General features: G+C 26.2%; 1 protein-coding gene across 1 annotated transcript in view; it reads left to right on the top strand.

The window, feature by feature from the left end:
* Positions 1 to 24,846, top strand: part of LOC107448575 (LHFPL tetraspan subfamily member 2a protein) — a 75,035-nt gene extending 50,189 nt beyond the window's left edge. Inside the window, exons 3-5 of the mRNA XM_016063831.4 lie at positions 8,162 to 8,413; positions 18,074 to 18,187; positions 21,299 to 24,846. Coding sequence (XP_015919317.1) covers positions 8,162 to 8,413; positions 18,074 to 18,187; positions 21,299 to 21,441 — 509 coding nt within the window. The 3' untranslated portion in view covers positions 21,442 to 24,846. The remainder of the gene's footprint in view (positions 1 to 8,161; positions 8,414 to 18,073; positions 18,188 to 21,298) is intronic.
* The last annotated feature ends 1,033 nt before the right edge of the window (positions 24,847 to 25,879 follow it).

The raw sequence follows: 25,879 nt of genomic DNA, 5'->3' as shown, positions 1-25,879 counted from the left end.
TTATCAAAATTTTAAATTAGACGTATTAAAAATGCCATCGTCAAACAATGTAACAAGTGATTTGATATAATTTTAAGAAAAGGTGACATTTGTGATAATTGAAGAACAGAAGTATTTAAAAAAAAGTATCAATCGTAAAAGTCTTTCCTCCTTAATTTCAGAAGTAAAATGTAATTAAAAAGTTTCTCTTATAGTCTCCGTTAGTTAAAAAATGCATATTTAAGTAGTAAAAAAGACATTAAATGCAGAAACGTATGAAAAGTCTTTTTTTAAAGAGCTTGCTACCAATGCAATATTACTATTAACCTCTGTTTCTCTCAATTCTACCGATAATTCCAAAAAACCAGAAATCTCCACTTTTTCTTCCAAATTAAGATTCTTACATTTTTAAGTTAAGCTGACGTGGATATATATTTAGGATACGAAAAATCACTTACTTGATATGGTATATTTTCTGCGGTAAAATTTCATCTCAGTTCAAAAACATGCCAAATTCTGGAGTTCTCGGAATGAAATTGCAAATAAAATGACGATGACTGCAGTAGTTGCCTATGAAATTGTGCTCAGAAACTAACAATTAATTATTTAGTTTAGGCCTTCTATTTTGTTTATGGTTTTTAACACACAGTGAGGGATTCAGAATGTAGTCTTTTAGGTGGCTTATGCTGGGAAAGAAAGAGGGATAACAGTAACTGTGAGCCACATGAAATAAAATTGGGAAGAAATTAAGATACGGAATTCATGGGTTCCGGAATTAAGTTGGACTCGGCATTCATAGCAAAGAAGAAAAAATACATTCTTAAGAGATGTGCAGGTGAAAATTGAGAGTAAGGACACCAAAATAATAAATTAGATAATATAATTTAATAGGGGGCCGGGATAGCCTGGTCGGTAGGGCGCTGGACCCATATCCAAGAGGTCGTGGGTTCGATCCTCGCCGGCCGAAGACTCCCCGTGTAGTAAATGGTGACTGATGCACGTTAAATCTGTCGAGTCTCAAAGTCCTCCATGTTCCCACAACAAATCAATACCTCTGGGGGTACTGATCCAGGAGTTTCCTTGTCTTCTGGATTGGTTCAAAATTACAAGGCTACGGAGTTGAACGTAAGTAGTCGTAAACCCATGAATTTGGGTCGGCTGTTCAACGACGGTTATAAAATAAAATAAAATATAATTTAATAACATCTCCACATGTGACCTAGCACATATTGTCACAATCCAGAAGAAGATTTCTTCACAAATAACTATGTATATGCAGTCTAAGGCATAAATAAAGTCTTTATTTCATTTCTTAATGTCAAATTATTAATATTTCAGTTTTTAAAAAAAGTAGCATCATATAGTATTCGCTTTAAAGTTCACTACATAAATTGGCCATTAACTGATGCTATCGCATTATTGTAATAGAATATTGTGCAACCAGAAATATTTTAATATTAAAAAAGGAAAAAAGCCCTATATATCGAGAGTCTACTTAACTATTCTTTTTTTTTTTGTCTATGTTGCAAAATTAATTTAAATAAAGATTACCTGCTTTTGAACTCATTGATTCAATTATAGAATAAGTATCTGCATTTCGAAATTTTTTTTTTGAAACTTAGCAATACGGTTATATACATTTTTTAAGTCAAACAGATTAAAATAATAAATAATTAAGCTATCATTTGGTTCTACTTGAGACCATATATATATATATATATATATATATATATATATATATATATATATATATATATATATATATATATATATATATATATATATATATATATATATATATATATATATATATATATATATATATATATATATATATATATATATATATATATATATATATATATATATATATATATATATATATATATATATATATATATATATATATATATATATATATATATACATATATATACATATATATATATATATTTATATATATATATATATATATATATATATATATACATATATATATATATATATATTTATATATATATATATATATATATATATATATATATATATATATATATATATATATATATATATATATATATATATATATATATATATATATATATATATATATATAAATATATATATTTATATATATACATATATATATATACATATATATATATACATATATATATATGCGTGTGTGCATGTATATACTGTCCGTATTTAATAAGTGTCTATAACAGGAAAAGAGTTAAGCCATCATTCAAGCAATGTACTTCTTCATTAAGGAAATTGATATAAAAAAACAACAACTTCGTATTCGCATCATCAGAGTCGGCCCTATTACTGGAGAAATGCCAGGACTTATCTTATAATTTATTGTCGGCAGGATGCCCTCTACAAAAGAAAACAAAAAAAATGAGAGATTATTTTTCTCTTTGCTTCAGAAAAAACTTGGTAGCATTAGTAATTGTAAATACATATATATACGTATATACATTTATTTTTTCTAATCACTTTAAAAAGTACATTAGATAAATTTCATTTGGACTAAACAATTTCCAAAACAATGAATATTAATTAGTTATATACTTTAGTTTTCCCGAATAGAATATTGCAGTAAGTTGTAAATAAATGTTCAAAAATTGAAGTTCATTTTAAACGCATTTGTTTTTTCGGATTTTACTTAATTAAAAAATCTTCTTTTGTTTCGAAGATATCGTTTTAGTATTTGAATAACCATTAATTTTTGCAATGCTGTGTAGTTATACTATTTCTGATTTTTTTATTGATAGCTCAATTAAAGATCATATTTCTTTGAAAGAAGCCGAATGTAGCGTAAGATTTAAGTAAAATAATTCCTAATAATACAGTTTCTAAATTGATAAATAAGTATGTATGAATTTGTACATATATGAAGTTCCTAAAATTTACTCTGAGTTTTCTTAAGTTTTCATTTCATAAGTTCTATTTAAAAATATCATTGAAAATAAGGAAAGTGGTAAAGATTTATTCAAATATTATTCATTTTAAGAACGATTTTTATTAAATTCTGTATTATAAGCCGATTGAACGTTAATGATAACTATAAACAGAAGATTAGCAAAGATTTCTGCCAAAGATTTAAGCATCACGAACGACAGAATGAAAAAAATTGAATTACTACTATTTTTTTTACCTTAAATATAACACGTCATTTTGTCTAATTACATTTCGTAAATGTATAGTCAAAATAATAGTTTGAAAATTATTTCACTGATTAAAATTAGTTTTTAACATTTAAATTTAATAAACAAGCTTTCAAATTTTGACTGCGAAAACTTTAATTCAAATTTTTTTTCCTTTTAGAGAAATTAAATTTACATTTAGCGACATCGAGACATTAAATTCATTTACACCGAGACATTAGTTTTAGGCCAGCAGATTTTAGAAAGCCTTTTTGTTTAATATGTACCGAGTTACAGAATATTTCAGAACAAAAATTACCATCATAATAATTTTTTTCGTGATAACTAACAAATTTTAAAACAATATATCGGGGAAATAACGTTACAATATCACCAAATTACAATGTTTTCATTTACCCATTTTAAATATATAATAAATGTCAATTTCAGCCCTGAGAGTATACTACAGTTGAGTAAGTTTCAGTTTATTTTAGTAGTGATTTAAATAAACGAAAAGACAAATACGGAGTGACAAATAATAACTGCAATTTTAATGTTTATTAAAAAAAGCATCATTACTTCTAATAATGAAGATGAAAATATTTCTTCCTACAACATATAACAAAGTTTTAAAAGTGTCCTCCTCTTGCCTTATTTAAGAAATGCAAACAAGAAAAATTGGGAAAAGAAATAAAATTGGTGCACAGTAAAAAATTCCGGATCAAATTACGGTAAAAAGTGGCGGCACTCAGGGTGCCAATACTTTTTACCTTAAAATCCATTTTTTCCGTAACATTTTACGGAACAAAAAATCTGATTTACCATAATTTTTATATAACGTAATATTTACTGTAAAATCACTGAATCAATGTAATTAGATAAATATTATTATACGTAAGTAATACTTTACTGAAAATTTATCATTCTTTATTAGAAGCAAATACCTACCATTGTTTTTTTTCAGAAAATTTTCGTCTAACTCGTTTAGAAAATTTTCGTCTAACTCGTTTCTCATTCCTTTAATTCGAAAACTTTTTGATGAAACAATATAAAAAAACATATTTAATTAAAAATGTTATTGATGTGGTTTATAATTTTTGAGTTATTTTAAGTCAAAGCTGAAATCTCATTTTCGCCGAGTAATTCAGTTTAGCAAAAGTTTTCAGCTGGGGAATTACGATTTTTTTGAAGCCACATATCCCCATGTATAAAAAAGAGTAAGATGTCTCTCCTTGCTCTAATTACGAATTTTGGAGGAATTTAATAGCTTGCATCAACGTTTTATTTAAAGATATTTTCGTTGTAAAAAATGTCGCAAAAAAAATTTTAATTTTTCTAGCAATAGTGAAAATGTAATGAACCCCTTGATTTCTTAAAACTACCTGATACTACAGAATTTGTACATTTCTTAAATTTTGATTGTTTGCTATTAAACTTAAAGATTTCAGGTTAAATTAAATTTCGTATTTTCACCCTTTTGAAAATTTAACTTTCTTTTTACCATTTCGTATTTTTTACACGTCCTTTAGTTTGAAGGTTATTTCCTCTCTGTCATCAGATAATTTCAAGAACTACAAACTTTAGGTTGAAGAGTTTTGTACAGAATGATTCCCTTGCGAGAATGTTTTGATTTTATTGTATTTTTATGATGCCTTGAGCAAAAAGCTGACAAAAAATCAATTCCTGACACGTTATAAGGAATAAATTTTCAATAAAAAGATATACAATTTGGTTGTAAAGCCATACTTTCAAGTCGGAATGGACAATACCCTTTTTTATTATTTAAAACAGTTATATTTAAATATCTCTAAACATTACTCGAAATAAAATACTAAGCATAACTATGTTTTATAATACAACAATAAGAAAAAATGAATTATTAAAAAAAAAATAATAAAGGAGATTATAATTTCATAGTCATAACAAAATATCATAACAAAAATCTTTGAAACAGATTGAAATTATTGTCCGCCGTTTTTAAACAATTATTGAAAATAATACGTGCATTATGCAAACAAAAAGGCAAAAGAGTTTGGAAAAATACTTTTCAGAAATTTTGATTATTAGTTTATCATTGTATTTAATTCAATGAACGCTCAACATCATATCCTTATATTAGTAAACACAGTTCATAAAAAATAATAATAATTATAATAATTTCTGATTTTTTAATTACAAATCAATTTTTAATCAATCATACAATAGAGCAGAATTTGACTTCAATACTGAGAAAAAAATATGGTTAAAATTACCTGGAAATGGTACAATTTACTGTGTTTCTGGAACACCAAAATGCTCGGTACTTTCTACTGAAGTAAAATTAACAATAAAAAAGTTTTCTATAAAATATGTGTTAAGTTTTGGTCAATGTGGTATAATTTGGTTGTTTTATCATGATACCTTAGAGCATGGAATAAAAACCATATCGGTTAAATTTGCTTTTCCGGTTTGTACTTTTTTTTTAATTGTGTGATAATAAAAACTGTATTTTTGAAATCTAGAATTTTCAGTAAACCGTTACCACATGAACAAAAAAATAAACAAATAAATGGTTTAAATACCGTATATTTTCAATTTTTATTACCTTAATTATGGTTTATTTGACTAGAAATGTCATTAGCATACAGTATGATAATTTCACTAGAATTTTTTTCTTCGTGTATAGAGTGTTCCTTATTGGCTACTTTTTATATATATTTTTGAAAGCCTTTACAAAATGAAGACAAAAAAGTCTACACTTTCGGAATCTAAAACAAATTGCAGATTCATGGAAAATTACAAATTAATGCTTAAGCAAGTAAAAAAAAAACGCTATAAAATTGTTATCATCTACTACTAAGGAAAATTAATGAACAAAACATCAAATCCTGTTTGATTGTCTGAAAAACAGAGATGTGGTTAAAGACGATTATTTGAATCTACTTTAAATACTCTATAAATATATTTTATACACTTTAAAAAGTTTACTATTTTTCAGAGAAGCGTCTTTCTTTTTTCTCGATTAAACAGATATTCTTCGAAGAAATCACACATGCTCTGCTACTGGTACCACCGCAGAAAATGTGAAATGTTATGGGATTCCGATCTAAAAAGTATTAAATATTGTACCTTAAAGTATTCGCTAATATAGGAAATAAATTGCATTTTATATTTTTTATTTTAATGATGTATGTCATGAGGCGCAACTTCACCAGATATTTAAATTAAATTATTTGACATTGAAAATTGATTTATCGGTTTTCTAGAACTTTAGCGAACAATATCATCGCATGAAAAAGTAACTTTATTTTGTTAAACTCTGCTCAAATTCTGCATTACCATATATTATTAAAAACAGCGAGTTTGTTTGATTAGTTTTGTAACTTTGATACATTTTTGCAGTTTTGTCTTGGAATTTAATAACCAAAAGTTGTTCTTTCTTTATATTTTTTGCCAAGTTTCTTTTTACGAGAGAACAAAATTTCATTTTCTGAAACAGTGTGTGGAGGTGAATTTAAATCTGTTTTTTAAAGCTCCCACAGAAGGGTATTGCAAAATTTTATTCTATACTAAGCTATAAGAAATTCAAATACTTCCAGATATCGCAAGTAGTTGTATAATAAAAAATAAAATATGTAATGCCAAAGATCTTAAGATGGATACTATTTTTATTTCTTACTCTTGAATAATTGTAATTTATGAGTACATAATTGAAATTCTTTTATAAAATAATCATTCGCTAAAATTGAACAAATGTTTCATGTTTAGTAGTTAACATGCTTAAAAAGGTTTGACCATTATGAGAATGTTACATTTATGTAAATTTTCAGTTCTAATAGGAATCACGTAGGAACATTTGAATATACAAGTAGTAACACGAACACATGCAGAAATTTTCGTTTTACACAGTGAAAAAAAGAATGGTGAAACTACCAGAAAATGGTAAAAGTTCCCCTGTTACTGACTCTATGGGAACACCAAATAGCTTAGTTATTCTTACTAAAAAGATTTGGTAAAATTAACCGCAAAATAACGTTTTATAATATGTGTCAAAACTTGATAAGTGTGATAAAGTTTGATAGTTTTATATTATACCTTAGAGCATGGCATAAAAATTACTTATTCGTTTAAATTTACTTCTGATTTTGTTTTTACTAAATGTGTTGTTTGTTTTTACTGTAATTTTAAATACCAGAAATTCCGGTTAACCGCTACCATATAAATGAGGAAACTACCAAGTGAATGGTTTAAATACCTTATATTTTGGTTTTAAGAACCAGAACAATGATATTTCGTCTACCAGAAATGTCGTTACCATACAGTATAATAGTTTATCAGAGTTTTTTTCTCCGTTTACGCTCAAAGAAAAAAAAACAGAAATAATAAGAGAAGTATTTTAACAACAGCCAATTATGAGGCAGGGGTTCATGGATGCTAAGGCTAAGTAGAAGTAAATTTATTCATGCTATTATAATGTAAAAATAATTAGTGGTTAATTTTGCATAGATTTAATTAGATTTGTTTGATTGAAAAAAAAACTTCAATGCATAGGTTTTGTAATATTATAAGTAATTAAAAAAGTATCATGCTTTGACCTTATCTAAGATATCTAATTCACTTTTGTTGAAGTATCATTGCAATTTTATCACTTGTTTACCTAAAACAATGTATGAGCTAAACAATGCAAAAGATTGAAATGTAACTCATATAAATATTCTTCTTTATTTTTATCAATGTTCTGGTGTTTCTGATATTAAAAAGGAAAAGGAATTATGTACATAACACGCTTTGATAAATTTTATTCCACATGATACCTGAAAATCTTTCAGGGCATATAAATAATATGTAGGGAAACCTTAGCTGTGATATATTCTTGAAAGTTTTGGAAACTATGATTCGAATAATAATTACAAATAATGGATTTAAGCAGGTAATTTTTTAACAAATGTAATGTGAAATGTACCACACATTTATGCAATTCCATTTGAAGAAAAATAAGATTTAATTTTCATTATTTTGAAGTTTAAAAACTTATGAATGCTTTTTTTCAGGCCTCTATAATGGTTGTATTAAACTTCATGAAATCGATCAACTTTTTACAGCCAATTGTGCTCCATTTGTCACTAGTTTCAGCATGTCCTCTGATGATTTTCCGAACTTTTGGAAAGCTGCACTCGTTTTATTTGTTTGCGGCTTAGGCTTGCTATCATTCACACTTATCACATCTTTATCATGTTGTTGTATACGAAGTGTTTTTCGAAAATCCATGTTTACTGTATCTGGAACTTTGCAAGCAATTGCTGGTAAGAGTTTAAAATATATTTTTAAATATTGTCATCTGTATTATTTAGATAATTTTAATATGCGTGTTTTAATAACTTAGTGTTAAAATTCAATTAATATCATTTATAATTACTTCTGACTTCGATGAGGAGTTAGTTAAAGTGTTTTGAAATCACAGCTCTTATTTTAATCAATTGAGAGGTTCTTGTTAAAGAGGAACTCAACAAACCTACAAACTAAAGGTCATAAATTAAAATTTAAGCAATAATAAGTAAAATTTTGAGGAAAATAGGTTGCATCAGTTTTTTTTTTAAAAAAAAGTATTGACAAGTAAAATAAATCAACTAAAACAGCTGGTTGGTTGAAAAAACTAAACGGTAAGACTAGAAAACAATTTACCGCCCTACGTGTGTAGCCTATAATGATTTAATTTTTGAAAAAGATTTTAGAAAAATTTATTAAAAATGGTGTTTACAGAACAATCTGTTTCAGGTAAGTTTAAACTTTTCTTAGTGTTATGCAATTTTAAACAAGTTATCTTCAATATTCCTTTAAGTTTAAAAGTTATATTTATACTCTTTTGTGTGAAAAGTTTTTAGTTTTAATTTTCTTCAAATTTGTAAATATAATTACTTTTAGGAAAATTTTTATGAAAAATTGAATAAGAATTATGAAAATATTTTTTATAAATAATTGAATTTTCTTTAATTTATAGAATTTTATAAGCAAATTACCGAAAATACTATGTGCAAAATAATTTCATTCGTAGTATTTATGGGGTTAAATTTATATGTTGAATAAAAATATATGTTGTAAATTAAAGCAGATATTATGCATATGTATATTAGAGAACAGTGCTTATGAACTCTTATCTCAATCGAATGGTTGTTAGCTTATCTGTTAGTGTTTTCTGCTATGCTAGAGGCCACTTTTGTTGTCTTCTTTATGTTAAAAACTTTTTTTTAGGAAAATGAACTTTTTTGTGAGAAGTTATTTTATAAGTAAATAAATTTCAAGGTGGTTTCTTACGATAAAATATTATTAATAATTTTTGGTGTGTAGGTTGTTCAGCAATCACCACTCATAAAATATGTTTTTAGAATTCCTATTAAAAAATATTTAAAAAAATTATTGGAAATTAATATTTAATTGATGATAAACATAACGACTTTGCAATTAGTCGAATCACTAACGCGGAACATGTGACGAAGAAGACAGAAACCAATTTGATTGCCTGTTTAACTTGGAGGTGCTTGTTTACAATTATCTTTTGTCGTCTTGTTTTTCTCTCAGGCAATCAAACAGGTATTGATGTTTTTTTCCGGCCAGATATATCTTGGAATCTGATAGCGCTTATTTTTTGTCCTCACTCAACTATTAATTTACGTTTTCTAATGAGTGCATTATAAGATTTTTTTTTAATCTCAGAACGATGGCCGTTAATCTATACAGTCAGCTCCCATCTTTGACAGAAATGCTTAGTGCCCGTAACTGTAACGAGCTTTCACAAAATTCGTTGACCATTAATTTATGCGGCTATTATCTAACACTTCCTAACGCAATTCGGGTATGAATAACCTCTTTCATAGTGGTTACAGAATCTAGCTACAGACAAAAAATCACAGCCGGCATCAAAGAACATCTCTCTTTCAGTTCCTCTAATTGGTGATCACGGACAACAAAAGCGCAACTCTCACACTACTCGACAGATGGCAGCACTACACTATTTTGCCTCGTTTTACGATTTGTCTTGATTTGACTTACAAATTATCCAAGTCTCAAACAACGTCAAAGCCTGATATCAGTCATACCTTATCATTATTATAAAATGTCATAATTTAGTTAGCCAAGTTTCTTGTTTTTAATTATTCTTAGATAATGAATAATTCTTCTTTCCATTATTAATATTTATATATATATATATATATATAATTTAAACACTGTTAAATTATAAATATATATAATTTAAACATTTTTCAATTAAATGCAGATTTTAAGACCTGCTCTTCATTTTAATTTCAATAAAGACATGAATAAAATCTATTTCAAATAAATGTATAGTTTCACAGGCTTTTTTAAAAAACTGACTACACTATTGATTTATTTATTCATTTTTCTAGTTTCGTACTATTTATTGCTTAAATATTAATTATTATTATTAACATAATATAAGATTAACTAATTAAACAATTTCTCATAACTCAATTAAAGATATTTTTCAACAAAATACTTTTCAAAACTTCAAATAAATTATTTGAACTGTTCTTACATGTTCTAAATATATATTTGGCATTTTGACACTAAACTATGCTACTAAATATTTTTCGATCTAGTTTTGCATAGTTTATTCCAGTACTTTTCATTTGATGAAAAAAAATTTGGCAAATAAAATTAAACGAAAGGCTTAACTTTTCATTTCTGGAATATTAAAATAAAGCCGTGACTTTCTTTAGGTTAGTCCATATCTAACAATGAAGCCGATGACATTTTTCCAGATATCTCATTTGAAAGAAATCCAGAGTGGATATAATTGTCAAATTCAAGTTTTCATTAGAAATTTTCTTACTTTCAAAATAAAGAGGTTTTGTTTAAAATGAAACTATTTCAGAAGTCATTAAATTATTCGTATAAAAAAGGCATAATAAAAATCCTAAAAATTCGGACATTTTTTAAGCATTTAAGAGTTATATTTTTTGTGATTCTTTCAATTATTTTGAAGAAATATATGTAATCTAAACATTTTTCCATTAAACGCAGAGTTTAAAACCTGCTATTCGTTGTAATTTTGATAAAGGCACGAATTAAATCTATTTCAAATGAATGCACAGTTAATTAAATCTATTTCAAATGAGTGAACAGACTTTTAAAAAACTGACTACTCTATTGATTCATTTGTACATTTTTCTAGTTCCGTAAAATTCATTACCTAATTATTATTAATGTAATAAATAATTAACTAATTAAAACATTTTCATTCCTCAATTCAAAATATTTTTATTAGAACTTCAAATAAATTATTTCAACTATTCGGATATGATATAAAATATATTTGGCTCTTTGACACTTAACTATGCTACGAAATTTTTTCGATCTAGTTTTGCATAATTTATTCCAGTACTTTCTCTTTGATGAAAGAAATTTTGACAAATAAAACTAAACGAAAGGCTTAACTTTTCATTTCTGGAATATTGAAATAAAGCCACGGCTTTCCACAGCTAAGTCCATTTCTACCAGAAGCCGATGATATTTTTCTAGATGTCTCATTTGAAAGAAATCCAGCGTAAAATAATTTCCGAAGCACGCATGCAACTGAGGAAAAAGCTCTAAGAGAAATCGATTTCTTACGTCACCATTAGTCATTCAAAAAGTCTGGTTCAAATCATGAAGAAGCGAAGATCGAGAAAATGATAGGTTTTACTTTTTATAATAATTCTTCCAGGAAAAAAATAGTTCTTTGGCAAAGAAAAGTTTTCCGCTTTTTAATGACTTTAAAAAAATTATTATAAATATTCAAAGCCGGTTTGATTATTCCAGTGTCCTTTCAATTCCATCTTGTTTGATCACTTGTAAAAGTTGGGTAACAACTATTTCAATTGGGTTTGTTTACTTATCTAGTTGAAAAAAATAATGAAAAAAGTTTATAATGGTAATGCTATAAGTATTAAAAAATAAATTACACCAATTTATTTCATTTTAAAAAAGAATAGTTAAAAAGCTATTAAAACAAAATTTTTTTTAAAATTTTGTTAACACTGAAACCAACTTATACATAATGACAGAAATTATGTAACAAAATTATTAATTACAAGCAGCAAATTTTATTAAATTTGTAGATTTGTGTCATAGTGATGACCCTTACAATTAGGTGAGAGATTGTAAGCAAATGAATTTTATTCTGTTTTATAACCAACGTTGAACATCCAACCCAATTCTGAGTTCATGACGTTCAATGATTAGCTTCGTAGTCATGTAATTTCAAACCCAGCCCAGAAGACAACGGAACTCCTGGATCAGACATTGAGGCAAACTAACCTTCGTGCAGTACTTTTTTGATGAAACCAACCCACATTTACGTTACAGGGAGAGGAAAACCACGAAAATCTCCCACGTTTTAAGACAGCACTTTCGAAATTATAAATAAAAAATAAATAAATAAATAGAAAGCATAGCAAATATAATAAAAGTTCCTTAGTTTATTTGAAACATGTTTTTCAATTTTTAACGCTTCAGATATTTATCAAAAATATTTTTTAACGAAAGAGAAAATGTTACACTTTTATTTATAAAGCATTCAATATTAGATAAGTTAATAAATAAAGCAAAAATACAAAATCTGTGAAAGTTCCTTTTTTTGTTTCACTAAAACAGCAATTCTACCTACTGTAAGTTCAAATTACGAGTCTCAAATTACTCAAGTTCCAGACGGATTCGTTAGCTTATTGATCATTTAATTATGCTCTATTCACATCACTCTGGTTCATGAATTCTTTAAAAAATGTTGGTTAAATTTAGGTTTTCAGTTATTTTTATGTAGCACCATAATACTTGTATTTTTAAATCACATTAATGTTATAACTAAAATATTATATCTAAACTAAGAGTTTTATTGTTTTAAAAACATGCATTAAATTTAAAAACAATGTTTAGAAGAATTTTTTTATGAATAGCTATAAACTATAATGCATACAGAGCTGAAAAACTATACTCAGGGAATACCACTTTCATGTTTTATAAGTCAAAAGCGAATGTCATCGGTCATTCTTTTAAGCCCATAACCATTAAGGAAATGAATTATTGATGACGTTAAGTCTGGATTTGTTGGCTAATTTCATAATGTTGGCTATTTTTATGAGAACAAAGTATTTCTGTTTTTTTACCTGGTATCTTTATAGTGCATTTAAATTTTTCCGCAACCATAGAATAAAGACAACGTTTTTACAAATGAAATGAATAAAAATTGATTGCTTTAATGCAATCATATTTTTAATCTTGAGAATTATATGAAGAAATGAAGAAAATTAAACTAAATTAGGAGCCTCAGAAAATGTTATGTACAAGAAAATATAGCAAAAGAGATGCCGAGATATTTTATTTTATGAATCGATTATTAATATAGTTTATTTTTAGCCTTAATTTTATTGTACTGTGTTGGCACTTTTGAATTTTTCATTCTATTTTCAAACATTTTGATTTTTTTTTCTTTTAATTTTTTTAAGGTTCTGATTTCAGAAATTGACAATATTTTTTTTCTCTTTTTTTGTTGTTGTGAAAAATTATAAAGTAAAAGGAATTAAGGAATTATGCAGCAATATTTCGTTTTCAAAACATCTAAAAATATCTTTAAATCTCCAAATTCAGAAAAATGAAGTTTCATTTAAAAAAATAAAGCAAAATCAAGAAAAAAGATTTCTATAGCATTAAACCTAAAAATAAATAAATATGTAACTTAAAATAAATTCTTATGATTGAAATATTTATTTTATCTATAAAAAAAACTGCATTTTATTGTAAATAAATAAAAATCAATTTTGAAAATATTGTTTTAGATATTTCACTTTTTCTGACAATTTTGGCTTAAAACGTTTTGGGCTCTAATTTTAACGTTTCTGCTTTAAGTCGATAAATCTTTCGTGTTTTTAGTTTAATTATTCATTCAAATCCCTGAAAATATTGTTTTTAAATAAATGTCAAAGGTATTAAAATATTCAAAACAAAAAGGGAAAACCTAAAAGCTGTAAATATTTTATTTGAATAAACATTTTATATTTGTTACGAGAATTTCAAATTGAATTTCTTCTGTACAAACAAATTCCAGATTAATGCTGGCGTTATTCTAACAATTTAATAAGATCTGATTTTGTTTTATGAAATGTTTTATTTTGGAAAAAAATTCAGTTCCCCGGATACTTATAGAAGTATATTATTTTTGAATATATTTTTGGTTTCAAAAGAGAAATACTTATATTCGTAACATTAAAATTGTATATTAACCTAAATTTTGCTATTAAATATGTATTTATTTTTAGTTACAATAAAAATTACATAAATAAAAATTGCAAAATGGCATGTCGTTTATTTATTTAAAGCCATTACAGAATAAATAAAATATTTTGAAAATTCTTAAATGCAATGTTTTTATACGTTATGATAATTATTTAATCTTTTTTTAATTCGATTTAGAAGTTTTAATGTTAATGCATAACTTTAAATGTAACTAATGAATTTTTAAAGATTACGTTAAACATCATTTTTAATGTTTAATTGAATTAATATTTCTTCATGGCTGTTTTTCTCATTATGTTGTAAAAGATTGATTTTTTGTGTGCAATAGTTTGGATATTTCAAATCTATATTTGTCTTATGCTTAGTTTTAAGTTCTATTTATTTTAAACACAGAAAATACAATTGAAGTTTCAGATTTGAATACTTTCCAGTTAATTTCATGAAACTAATTATTTAGGTTCAAGATGCAAAAAAAATAATAATAATATGTGCATCTAAGAAGAAGGATAGGGCATACTTGTGTTACGTTGATTAACGACGTGAATAATATACAGCATTATTTGTGCTTTATTACATTGTTTTTGACTTTAATCTAACATTTTAATGATTTAATACTTTCTTACTACAATGGTTCTGGACTTTTTAGCTCTGAGTATTTCTTGCACTTACCATTGAAGTGCCATATTGTTAACATATATATAACTAAGGAAATCAAAACCGAAACGGTTAGTTTATTCAATTTTTAGTACCCATTTTCTTCATTAATTTTTTTAATTTAAACATGAGTTAACAGTTATAGTTCAAAACCTATCTTTTTCAGAAATAGTACTACAATAAAGTTAAAAATATAGATAACCAAGATTCTAAATTTAATAAAAAAAATTAAACTTGCAAAATTTACTTTCTCATGCTTAGTTTTTAAGTGCTTAGAGCTTCAATTTGCATTTTTTGTAGTTTTGTTGTTCTGAGTTAAATGTCACTATGCAAATTAAAGCAGGTTAAAAATTGCGATTCGATAATTATTTCAAAGTTGAAAAAATATTGAAAAATTAAATTACATGACACTTGAGTTAGCAGACTTATTTGGGATCTATCTATTTTCTATGGTGAAATAGCATGACTCTACGCTTATTAAGGTAATATATATATATATATATATATATATATATATATGGAGTTAACTGTTAATTATTTTAAAATTTTGCACACGGATAAAAAAATACTGTGCAATTACTGTACTGTGTGTAATGACCTAACTGATGAAACCACAATTCTGTTTAATAAAAGTGAAATAAATGATATTTAAATCATTCAATGGGTAATTTTTCGTTCATATGGTAACGTTTTACCGGAAGTTCAAGATTTCAAAATTATTGCTCCGATTACCACACATTCGGTAAAATAATACAAAGCTCAAAAGTAAATTTATATAAATAAATGGTTTTTATGATTTAAGGTATTATGATGAAATTACCAAATTTTATCACGTAATATAAAAATTATATTATGTTATATTTACCAAAATCATTTCTAAAGCCCTGTACGAAAAAAGAGCTTTTCGGTCCCTGAGAGTTGGAAAATTGTAAACTTTACAATTCTGGAAATCTTGACCATTATGTTTTTCTCAGTGTAAAATATAGTTTAAGGCAACATACATTTATAGATAATTAAGCATTTAAAAACCACATATATCATACATGTATCACGTTATGTAAAAATATTGATAATACTTAACTCAAAAATTTTATTTGCCATTGTTAGAAATGTTTTCAGCAATATTTGAATTAATGAAAAAAATCATAATTACGAATAATTTAGCTTAATGCTTTAAAAATGAATATGAATTTTTAATTTTAAATCTATCGATGCACCTTAAAACATTTTACATTATTTATCAGAATTCACGTGGTAAATTTTACTCCTTTCATTTTTAATGAGAATTTTGAACAGTTTCCGGATTATCATAACATTTTGTGTTATTTAAAAGTCAAAGAATCTCTTATTACGGAGAGATTATATTCTTTAAAAACTCTTCATTCCTTGTCAGATTATAATCAAGTTTCTGAGTTTGGATCAATACGCTTATTATCAAAATATTTTAATTTGCCGCTTTTGGTAAATGAAGGATTAGCTCTCTGTTAATTTATGCCTCATAATTTCTCATTTGTTCAATTAAATTCTATTATTTTCTAAACAAACTTTTAATGCATCATGACTAAACTGTTTTGAAAGTTGTATTTTAATCTATTATTATTTTAGCCCACAGGCGCATACAATAATTAATTATTTACTTATGCATGAAGAAATATAAAATGTTTCAATTTTTTTTCTTCCTGTGATTTTACGTTACGTTAGTGATTCAGTGATTTTAAGTTATTTATTACTGTAAAAATTATACTATATTAGATTCTTCGTTCTGTAACATGTTCCAGTAAAGAGTACCCACATGCTGAGTGCCGGTACTTTTAATCGTAATTTGATCTGGAATTTTTTACATTGAAAAAAATATATTGCTAAATACAACTTATCTTTTACTTTCACTTTTTAAAAAATATTTAAGAATAGGTTTTTCAAGTAAAATCACTTGAAATCTGTCATTGATAACTGATGAAATAATGAGATAAAAATTAATGAAAATTTTGAAAACTAACTATAATGTTTTAATGCATGCCTAATTTTCTTCCATATTACTTTTTGCCGTAATTTTTTGAGTGCTTAGTAAATATCAATTTTCTTAATTTTTTGTAAGATAATTTAAACTATAAATTGTGAAATAATTAGTAAAAAAAATGAAGTATATATTATTTTTATTTTTAATGCAATATTGAAATTTTAAAATCATATCATTTTTTAAAAAATTTTGTATTACAATTATTCTATTCCTTTTTTAATCCTTGGTCATCCTTAGTCTCTCCTAGTCTTCAGTAATTTAAACGTATTTTTTTAATCTGAACTACAGATAAAATAAAAAAAGTTATAATAAAGTTATAATATTTATTATTCTAGCGTTAATCAATTGAATTTTGAAACTGAAAATAAATTATAAAGTGTAAGTAAATTATTTTAAAAAGTACTTTTAGCAATTTGATACAAAAATGATTAAATCTATTATGTTTTTTCATTTATTAATGTTATTAAATAGCTATTATTAATGTTATTAATGAACTAAATATTAGTGAGTATTTTGAAAACTATATCTAATATTTTAACATACGTATAATATTTTTTTCCTTTCCTGTTCTTGATTCAAATGCTTCTTTTAATTTTAAATAGTGAAACAAGTTATAGAAATATTTTCACTCTTTCAACCCCAGTTTATTAATTTTTGACTTTTAAAATGCTATTTCACTGCCAATTTTAAAAAGAAAAAAAAACATTCAAGCACATTTTTAAGTTTTAACTGTTTTATACGCTGCAACTAAACTCAGTAAAATCGTTTTATAATAAGAAACGTTTTATAGTTAGCTATCAATCAACAACTAAAAATTCTGCCCTCTCTTAGTGAAAATTTCATCTGTAATTTGCAACATGACTACGGGGTCATTGCAAGAAGCATAAAAATAAATATATGCGATATCTTAAGACGAATAAAAAAATGTCTCAAAAATATTTATTCCATTTTCTTATCTTGTTTCCCTTTTTTCTATCTTGTTTCCATTTTTTCTTCTATCTTCTAGGCATTTTGTTCATGCTTGGCTTGGTGCTTTATCCAGCAGGTTGGGGAAGTCGAAGAATCCAAATGGTTTGCAGTAACAAAACTGGACCTTATTACATAGGAGATTGTTCTATGGGTATGGAATGTCGTTTTTACAAGAAAAAAAAATTGTAGTCATTCTTTATTGGTTTTCTCATTACTAGCTAAATTACTATGTTGCACATAGTTTGATAAACTAGTTCTTACGCAGTAAAATATAGAAACCTCAAACTAAATAAAAGTTTGTTTCGAATGCACAGACTGAATTGAAACTGGAAAGATCTTCAATACTCTATTTATATAGTGGGATATAATCTATTCCTTGCTCCTTTTATTTAAGATGAATCAGATTGAAGATCAATCCATTTTTGGAAATAATTAAAATGGAAAAAAAATTCTAATTAGAATAATAGAATTCAGATAGTTGTTTTTTGCTCTTCAAAAGAAAGGTCAATGATAATACTAAAAAGGTAACCTAAATGAAAAAAGAACACGTTTGTTAACGAATACAGTAACAGAATTTTTAGTTTTTATACAGAATTTATAGTGAGTTATTATCTATCTGTTCTTCTTTTCCTTTGTTTAAAATGAGCCATATTGAAGATCAATTCAATTCTTGAAATATTTATTATGAAAAAAGAATTCAAATTCAGATAATTGAATTTTAATATAGTTGTTTTGGTGCTTTTTTTTAAAAAAAACTATGTTCAATGATAGTTTTATGAAGATTGCCCAAATAAAAAGTGGGTATGTTTGTTAACGAAAACATTTAGAGAATTTATAGTATTTATACAGAATTTATAGTCAGTCTTTATTACTTTTATTTAAAATGAGTCAGAGTTAATGATCCTTCCCTTTTTAAAAGATAATTTAAAGGAAGAAATTCAAATTAAGATAATTAAATTTAGATAGTTTTTTGAGCATATGAAAAAAACTAAGTTCAACGATAATATTTTAAATGTTGCCCAAAAGAAAAGTGGTCACGTTTGTTAACGAATAAGGTAACAAAATTTAAAATTTTTATATAGAATTTATAGTGAAGTATTATCTATTTCTTTGTTCCTTTACTAATGAGCCATAGTGAAGGTCAATCCCATTTTAGAAATAATTTATACGAAAAAATAATTCATATTTTGATAATTGAATTTAAATGTAGTTATTTTTGTTCTTTTGAGGAAAAAAAAAACAAGTTCAACGATATTTTTATAATGATTGCCTAAACGAAAATTTGATACGTTTGTTAACGAATACTGTAAGCAAATTTATAGTATTTTCCAAAATTTATTGTGAGCTATGATCTATTCTTAATTGCCTTTATTTAAAATGAGCTAGAATTGATGATCAATCCATTTTTAGAAATAATTTAAACGAAAAAAAAAATCTGATTCAGATAATTGAATTTAGATGTTTTTGTGCTTATGAAAAGGAAAAAAAACTAATTTTAACGAGAATTAAAAAAAAAAAGAAGTTGCCGAATTGAAACGTGGATGCGTCTGTTAGCAAATACATCCGTTTAGATTTATAACCACCGTTTAGATTTATAAAGAAAAGTAAAAGAAGTGGGCTACAAATGCTACAAATAAGATAAAACTGATTAATCAAACCTCATGAAAGCATTTTAGGTGGATGTAAATGTGAGGTAAGAATGATGTGACCAAAACACAGCATTGCTAAGTAGTTCCAATTTCAGCTACAAACCGTGATTGTACATTTCATTTATTAACGAGATTTAATGTATTTAATGGATTCACCAATTCATTGGAAATCGTGACGTTTGCTTGCTCTGGTCTTTGGTAGATAAGATATGGATATACGGCCTTCACGAAACTTTTCACACCATTCATTGATAGTTAAACCATTCATTCCGTTTGTACTCAAGAATGTTCGCCATAAACTGAAAACGATTGTTGATAAATGTCCGTGTTACGCGCATCTTCTGTCACTACAAATTGTAAAATTGTGCGTTGTTCTGTTCTGTATGCATCAATATTAGCACGATTTCTCAAGAAATATAATAATATCACTCCGAATTTGATCTTGAACAATCCAAAAAATTGTGTGAAGGTACATTTTTATTTAATTTAGCACCAAATCGAGCATTTATATAAACTTTCAGTGGTGTAATTAAATCCATACACCAATGATGTTAAATGATTATACCAAGCTCATGTGCATTCTCACCATTCGTGAATTATTTTCGCCTCCAAACTTGCCAATTTTGCCTTACTTTGGATAGCGTAAGAAGATTATTTACAATCGCGTACGAAATAGGGTAAATTTGTTGATGTCTTGAGCTCTGCAATACATCTACAGACCCAAAAGTTCACCGTTACAAAACGTGTGCATGTTTTTAGTTGCGTAATAGGAGCGTCAGTCACATGCAATAGATAATTTTATAGTATTTAGTATCCTTCTATCCATCCTCCAAATAATTAAAATTAGTAGATAAAGTAAGTAAACTGAAATTAATAGTAAAATAGTAAATTAAAATTAATAATTAAAATTAGAAGGTAAAATTAGTAGGCGGCTTTCTTTTTAGCTTGGGTTGTTATGTAAATTTTGGATTAGATTAAAGTTTTTACGCTGATTTCAGGAAATCTAAATGCTAAATTCCATAAAGACTTTTTAATTTTTACGTTGTATTCTGAACTTTTTATGTTTGCAATCTAAAATTTTATTTTATGCTTTTATAAAAATTTAAAATATGCATCTTTGATTTTAAAAAAAATGGAACTTTAGACCCAATGAGAGAGACCTAATTGTTTTTAAATTCAACTAAAAGAAATTTTTTTAATTATGTGACTACAGAGGCTACTTTTTATCTATTTGAAATTCGAATTTATGAAAGCAAATTTAAAAGCTTTGTTATAACTACTTCATATTCATTAAAAATATACAAAATGGAAATCACAACCGATATGTTTCAAGAGCCCAAAAACAAGCACCCATTTAAGGACTCGCCAGACGCGACAAGTCTGCGAGTCCGCCCGGCAAGTCTTGAAAATGAATGCCTGTCTTTGAGCTCTTGACGTCACAATTATTTCCAATTTGTATATTTTCGAAGAAAATAAAGTTTATAATCAAGTAATATCTTACAGCTTCAGTTAGTTGGGATTATTTACTTAGGATTGTCTTAACTAATCAATGTTATTTTAAAATATGGTTATATTTGTATAAATATTGTAACGAAATTATTTATTTTAAACAGGTTGGACTTATTATCTAGCTATTATTGGAACAATCGTAACTTTTATTTGTTCCTTGCTTTCAATTCAAGCCGAGGTCTCTACATCGAATACGAAAGTTCAAGAAGGGCTCATTGAAGGAAAAAACGTCATATGTTTCATATGATCATGAGCTACAGCATCACAAATCATTTCAACTCAAGATGCTTATGACAGTTTTTGCTTTGAAGAAGAGAATATTTTTTCTTAAATATTTCCACCCTACTGTGTGAAGCGTAAATAAAAGGATACTCATCCATGAGACAATCTAAAATAAAGAAATAAAATAAAAACATTAAGCTGAAAAAAATTAAAATTGATAACTTCATAATTCCTCGCTTTACTTGTTCTTTGAAACTAAAGTCTCATAATCTATAGATACGCGATGTCTTTTGTTTTAAATTTTATTTCTTTTCTGCACTTAAGCGTAAAGAGCTCTGTCCCCGTAAAAATTAATAAAAGATATTTGTTTTTATTTCAGTTTTCTTTTATTGATCTTTTACGTTATTGCACATGCTATGATACCTCATTATAAGTTTAAATATTTTCGGAGTCGAATTTCTTTTCGTTGGAAATATTTTTAAAAAGTGTTTTATAAATAATATCTTTACAGTATGTAACTAGTTTTGCTTAAAAAGAACCTTTATAGATACTTTTGGTGTTTATGATTCAGTTTCCCGTAAAAATTAATAAAGAAATTTTGTTGTTTTTTATCATAAATTTTTTACATTGTTGTTCATTCTATGGTAATTCATTATGTGTTAAATGAATACCAATCTGAAGAAATTGAAGTGGAAAGATCAACTTGAGAATACAAAAACTTTTTCAATAATCATTAAATAATCAATAATCATTAAAGTAAGAAAAAGTCGACATGTTTCAGAAACTCGAAAACAAGGCTCTTTTTCTTAAGATTTATCAGATGAGAATAAAAATATCAAAACAGATTATAAAGCATTTGGAATCGTGTTTAATTCATATAAATGGCGATTTTCTAGTAAAGGACATTTCCACGCCTCTATACTGCTTGGAAATGCATCACCTCTAATTTACATCTAGACCACTGTCATTTTTTCTCGAATACAGGGTTTTTTTTCTTTCTTTTGTTTCTTCTTTTTTTTTACCTTTATGACATTTTCCTTTGTTAATTATTTTGCATTTTCTTTTCTGAAATTCGTTTTGTTTATCTCATTTACCATTGGTCAAATTTTTGAAGCTTATAAAGTTTTTCTATTATTAAGTAACCCACTATGCATTATTAAATATTTATCATTATGTAAATAAGTTTGAGTTTAATTTCTTTCAGTTCAAATACCGACCCTTTTGTGAGAAAAAACCCCCCCACAAATAATCGGTCATTTTTTGAGTAGTAAACGAAATCGTTGAGTGTACAGAGATTTATGTACGTTGGGCAAAATGTAAATGGTATATATTCAAAATTATTAAAAGTGAGAGTTTCTAAAAGTATTTCTATCAAAAAAAATTGGAATTTAAAAATACAGGATCTATTATGCATTTACAAAAAGTATTTAACTATTAAATTGATAAATTAATGGCACTATTTAATGTATATATTAAAAAAATGTTTTATGTCATGAATTTCTTCTTGCTTGTCTTTTGTTTTTTAAAATGTATTAAAAAAATTAATTAAATTGATGTTTTTTTTTAGAACTTTAGCAGTTTTCTGTATTTTACCGGAGAGCTACATTGATATTTTTATTTACGAAATAAGTGATCTCGCAATTTTCAAAGGTGCTGAATATTTTTATCTCGTAAATGTCGAATGTAAATTGACTTTTAGGTCTCTAGTAATGTATGTTATACTACACTTAGGCCCCATTCACAATTTATCCGATCAAAGTTGGCTTCTTAGCTGCTCGGGCTAAAAAAGTTTTGAGCTGGTTGCATTATCATAATGGTGGAAATTTTTTTTAGTTCTTATTAAAGAATTATTTTTTTGGTGATAATTACCAAACATGTTTTGTGTGATTTTGAAGAAAAAAAATGACACTTGGTTGCAAAATTAAGAAGAATAAAATATTTACCGTGTTCATAATCACCACATTATAAGTAAATATATTTAAATATAAATCATGCAATTTTGAGTTTTTAATTTAAAAGTGAAAGGCAATACTAAAAAACTTTAAACAGATCTCTCAGAAAGTAAGCTTTTTTTAACCCTTTCGCTGTGTATCCCAATATTTCACCGGGGAAAGCGGAAGTAGCAAAATTCGCTCAAACAGCAATTTCCGCGGGAATGCTCTTTTTTTTCTTCCTTTTTGACCATTTAACTGGGCAACTTGCTTTTTTCCCGTTCCCTTTTTGCTTTTGTGTGATTCTTAATAGCTTATTCAGATCTGGGTTAATAGATTACCATATTTCTGCGAAATATATAACCATGTTTTGCAGATTTTTTAGAACTCTTTTCAAAGTGCACCGTTTGTTTTTGAAAAAAAAATTTTTTTTTCTGCAAAGATTATAGAATAGAACTTTGCCGCGAACCTTGTTTAGAATTTTATCATGCCGAAATTCACTTCTAATAAATTTTTTTGCATATTTTCATTAGTATACACGGTTTAACTTTGTATTTCATAAAATAAAACATAATTTTCAAAATTATTTTTCAAAATTTTGCTTTTATGTGAATATTCTTCAATTTCCGTTTTCCCACAACCTTTTTTATGATCTTAGAAAAAAAAAACTTTTCGCAAATTTTTTTTAATATTACAGCTCAAAACTATACGTAGATTTGAAATATATAATAAAAAGTGCGCAATTTTTAAGCCTATTATGATAAAAAATATGGCAACCAGATACTCATCCTGTATGGTAGGAAAATGGTGGAAGTTGATTAACTTAAGCTTTAAACCAAAGCTAGCTTTAAACCAAATTCCACGGACATTTTTCTTTTAACTCGATAAAATTCATCTATGTGAATGTAGCCTTAATTTATCTTTTAATCATTTTTTCAGATATCTTTAAACAAATAAATGTGTGGTGCTGGTATTTTGAATTTATCTGCACCATAATAGTATGTTTCCTCTTTTTAAAATCTGTCATTTTAAAGTTCTACTTAACTTATTAACTTTTAATTTGAATATTTTTTATATTTGTTTCTTTTTTCATAAAATCTTGATGTTTTTTGCACGGTATTGTTTAGTTGTAAATTATACTTTCAAATTGTTATACTTGTAATATATTGAAAATTCATATCGTCTATAATGTAAAAATACTTGTAAATAACTTTAAAGTTATTGATTAGAAACTAAATGACCATTTTGTTATTTTACATAGAATTACAGCAGTTATAATTACATAATTATATAAATTGTTTATTGAATAACTGAAGTTTTATAAGAACAATTTAATAATGTTTTTAGTGAAGTAAATATCTAGTTCAAAAGCTAATTAAATTTATTTACTTTGTTAAATTGCTCTTAACCACAAGTATCAAGAGAATATTTATTGATCTGTGTTTACTGTATTAAGTATTTTATACTCTCTAAATGTAATAAAATACTATAATATCGTTCTCGGCTTTTTTAATAAGAACATTAATTTTTGTACAATCATTCAGCAGTACACTTTACATCACACTTCACACGCAGTACAAGCATCAATATATTAGCATGAGTCATGGTGACTCAGAGGATAGTACACAGCCAAACTATAAGGTGACCCGGGATCGTATCCCAGCAATTCTGCTTCCGGCTCGCACCGACTGCAGTGCTGACATAAAATATCCTCTGAAAGACGGATCATGGGCTAGAGTCCCTTTGCCGTCATGCTCCTCGTAGAAGGTTTTCATGATTATTCTCTCCATGTAACACAAATGCGAGTTAGTTCCATCAAAAAGTAGGCAATTTCCCCCCATTTCTTGATCTAAGAGTTCCCTTGTCTTCTGGATTGAGTTCAAAATTATAAGGCTTCGGAGTTGAGCATAGGTACTCGTGAACTCAAAACTGGGTCTGCTGCTCAAGAACGGTTATAAAATGTGTTAGCATTCTAATGAATAATATTTTTCGATGACCAGTTTTAAAATTTTGTTTGTACTTAAAAAAATTTCAGCAAAATTTTATATCTTAGAATCAGTTTTTGGTGCATTTGAAAATAAAGTAACACGATTTGTCTTATTTTATCCAAAAATTTAAGGGTCATTACCGCGAAACGATATATTAATTTAACATTTCTTTTATGCGAAACAGAACAAAATGAAAATATAAATAACAGCTAGCGGAAAGAAATTCTTTAAATAGAATGAATTCTCAGAGAGTTAAAAAGAAATAAATCGGAAACTTCTTGCGTGTCAGGATGTCATTAATATTCTAGAAATGGCAATACTCCAAATTGTTTGAAGTTAAAAAGGGCCCAGAAAATAATCTTACTTATAGATGCTATGTATTTGATAACATGAAGAAAAGGCTTTCTTTATTTTTCATATTCAGCCCTTTTAATAGCTTACTTCCTTTACTTTTTTTTTAAGAAAAATGGTTTTTGGCTCTGATTAGTTTAATTCATAGGGTCGTCTCAATACGATTAGATATTAACAGATAAGTAAAGACTTT

The sequence above is a fragment of the Parasteatoda tepidariorum genome, chromosome 11, assembly GCF_982258835.1.
Source record: "Parasteatoda tepidariorum strain Cologne lab strain chromosome 11, Ptep-v5.0, whole genome shotgun sequence".
NCBI lineage: Eukaryota > Metazoa > Arthropoda > Arachnida > Araneae > Theridiidae > Parasteatoda > Parasteatoda tepidariorum.
Note: the sequence above shows the minus strand (reverse complement) of the source record. Positions and strands in the feature narration are given on the sequence as shown.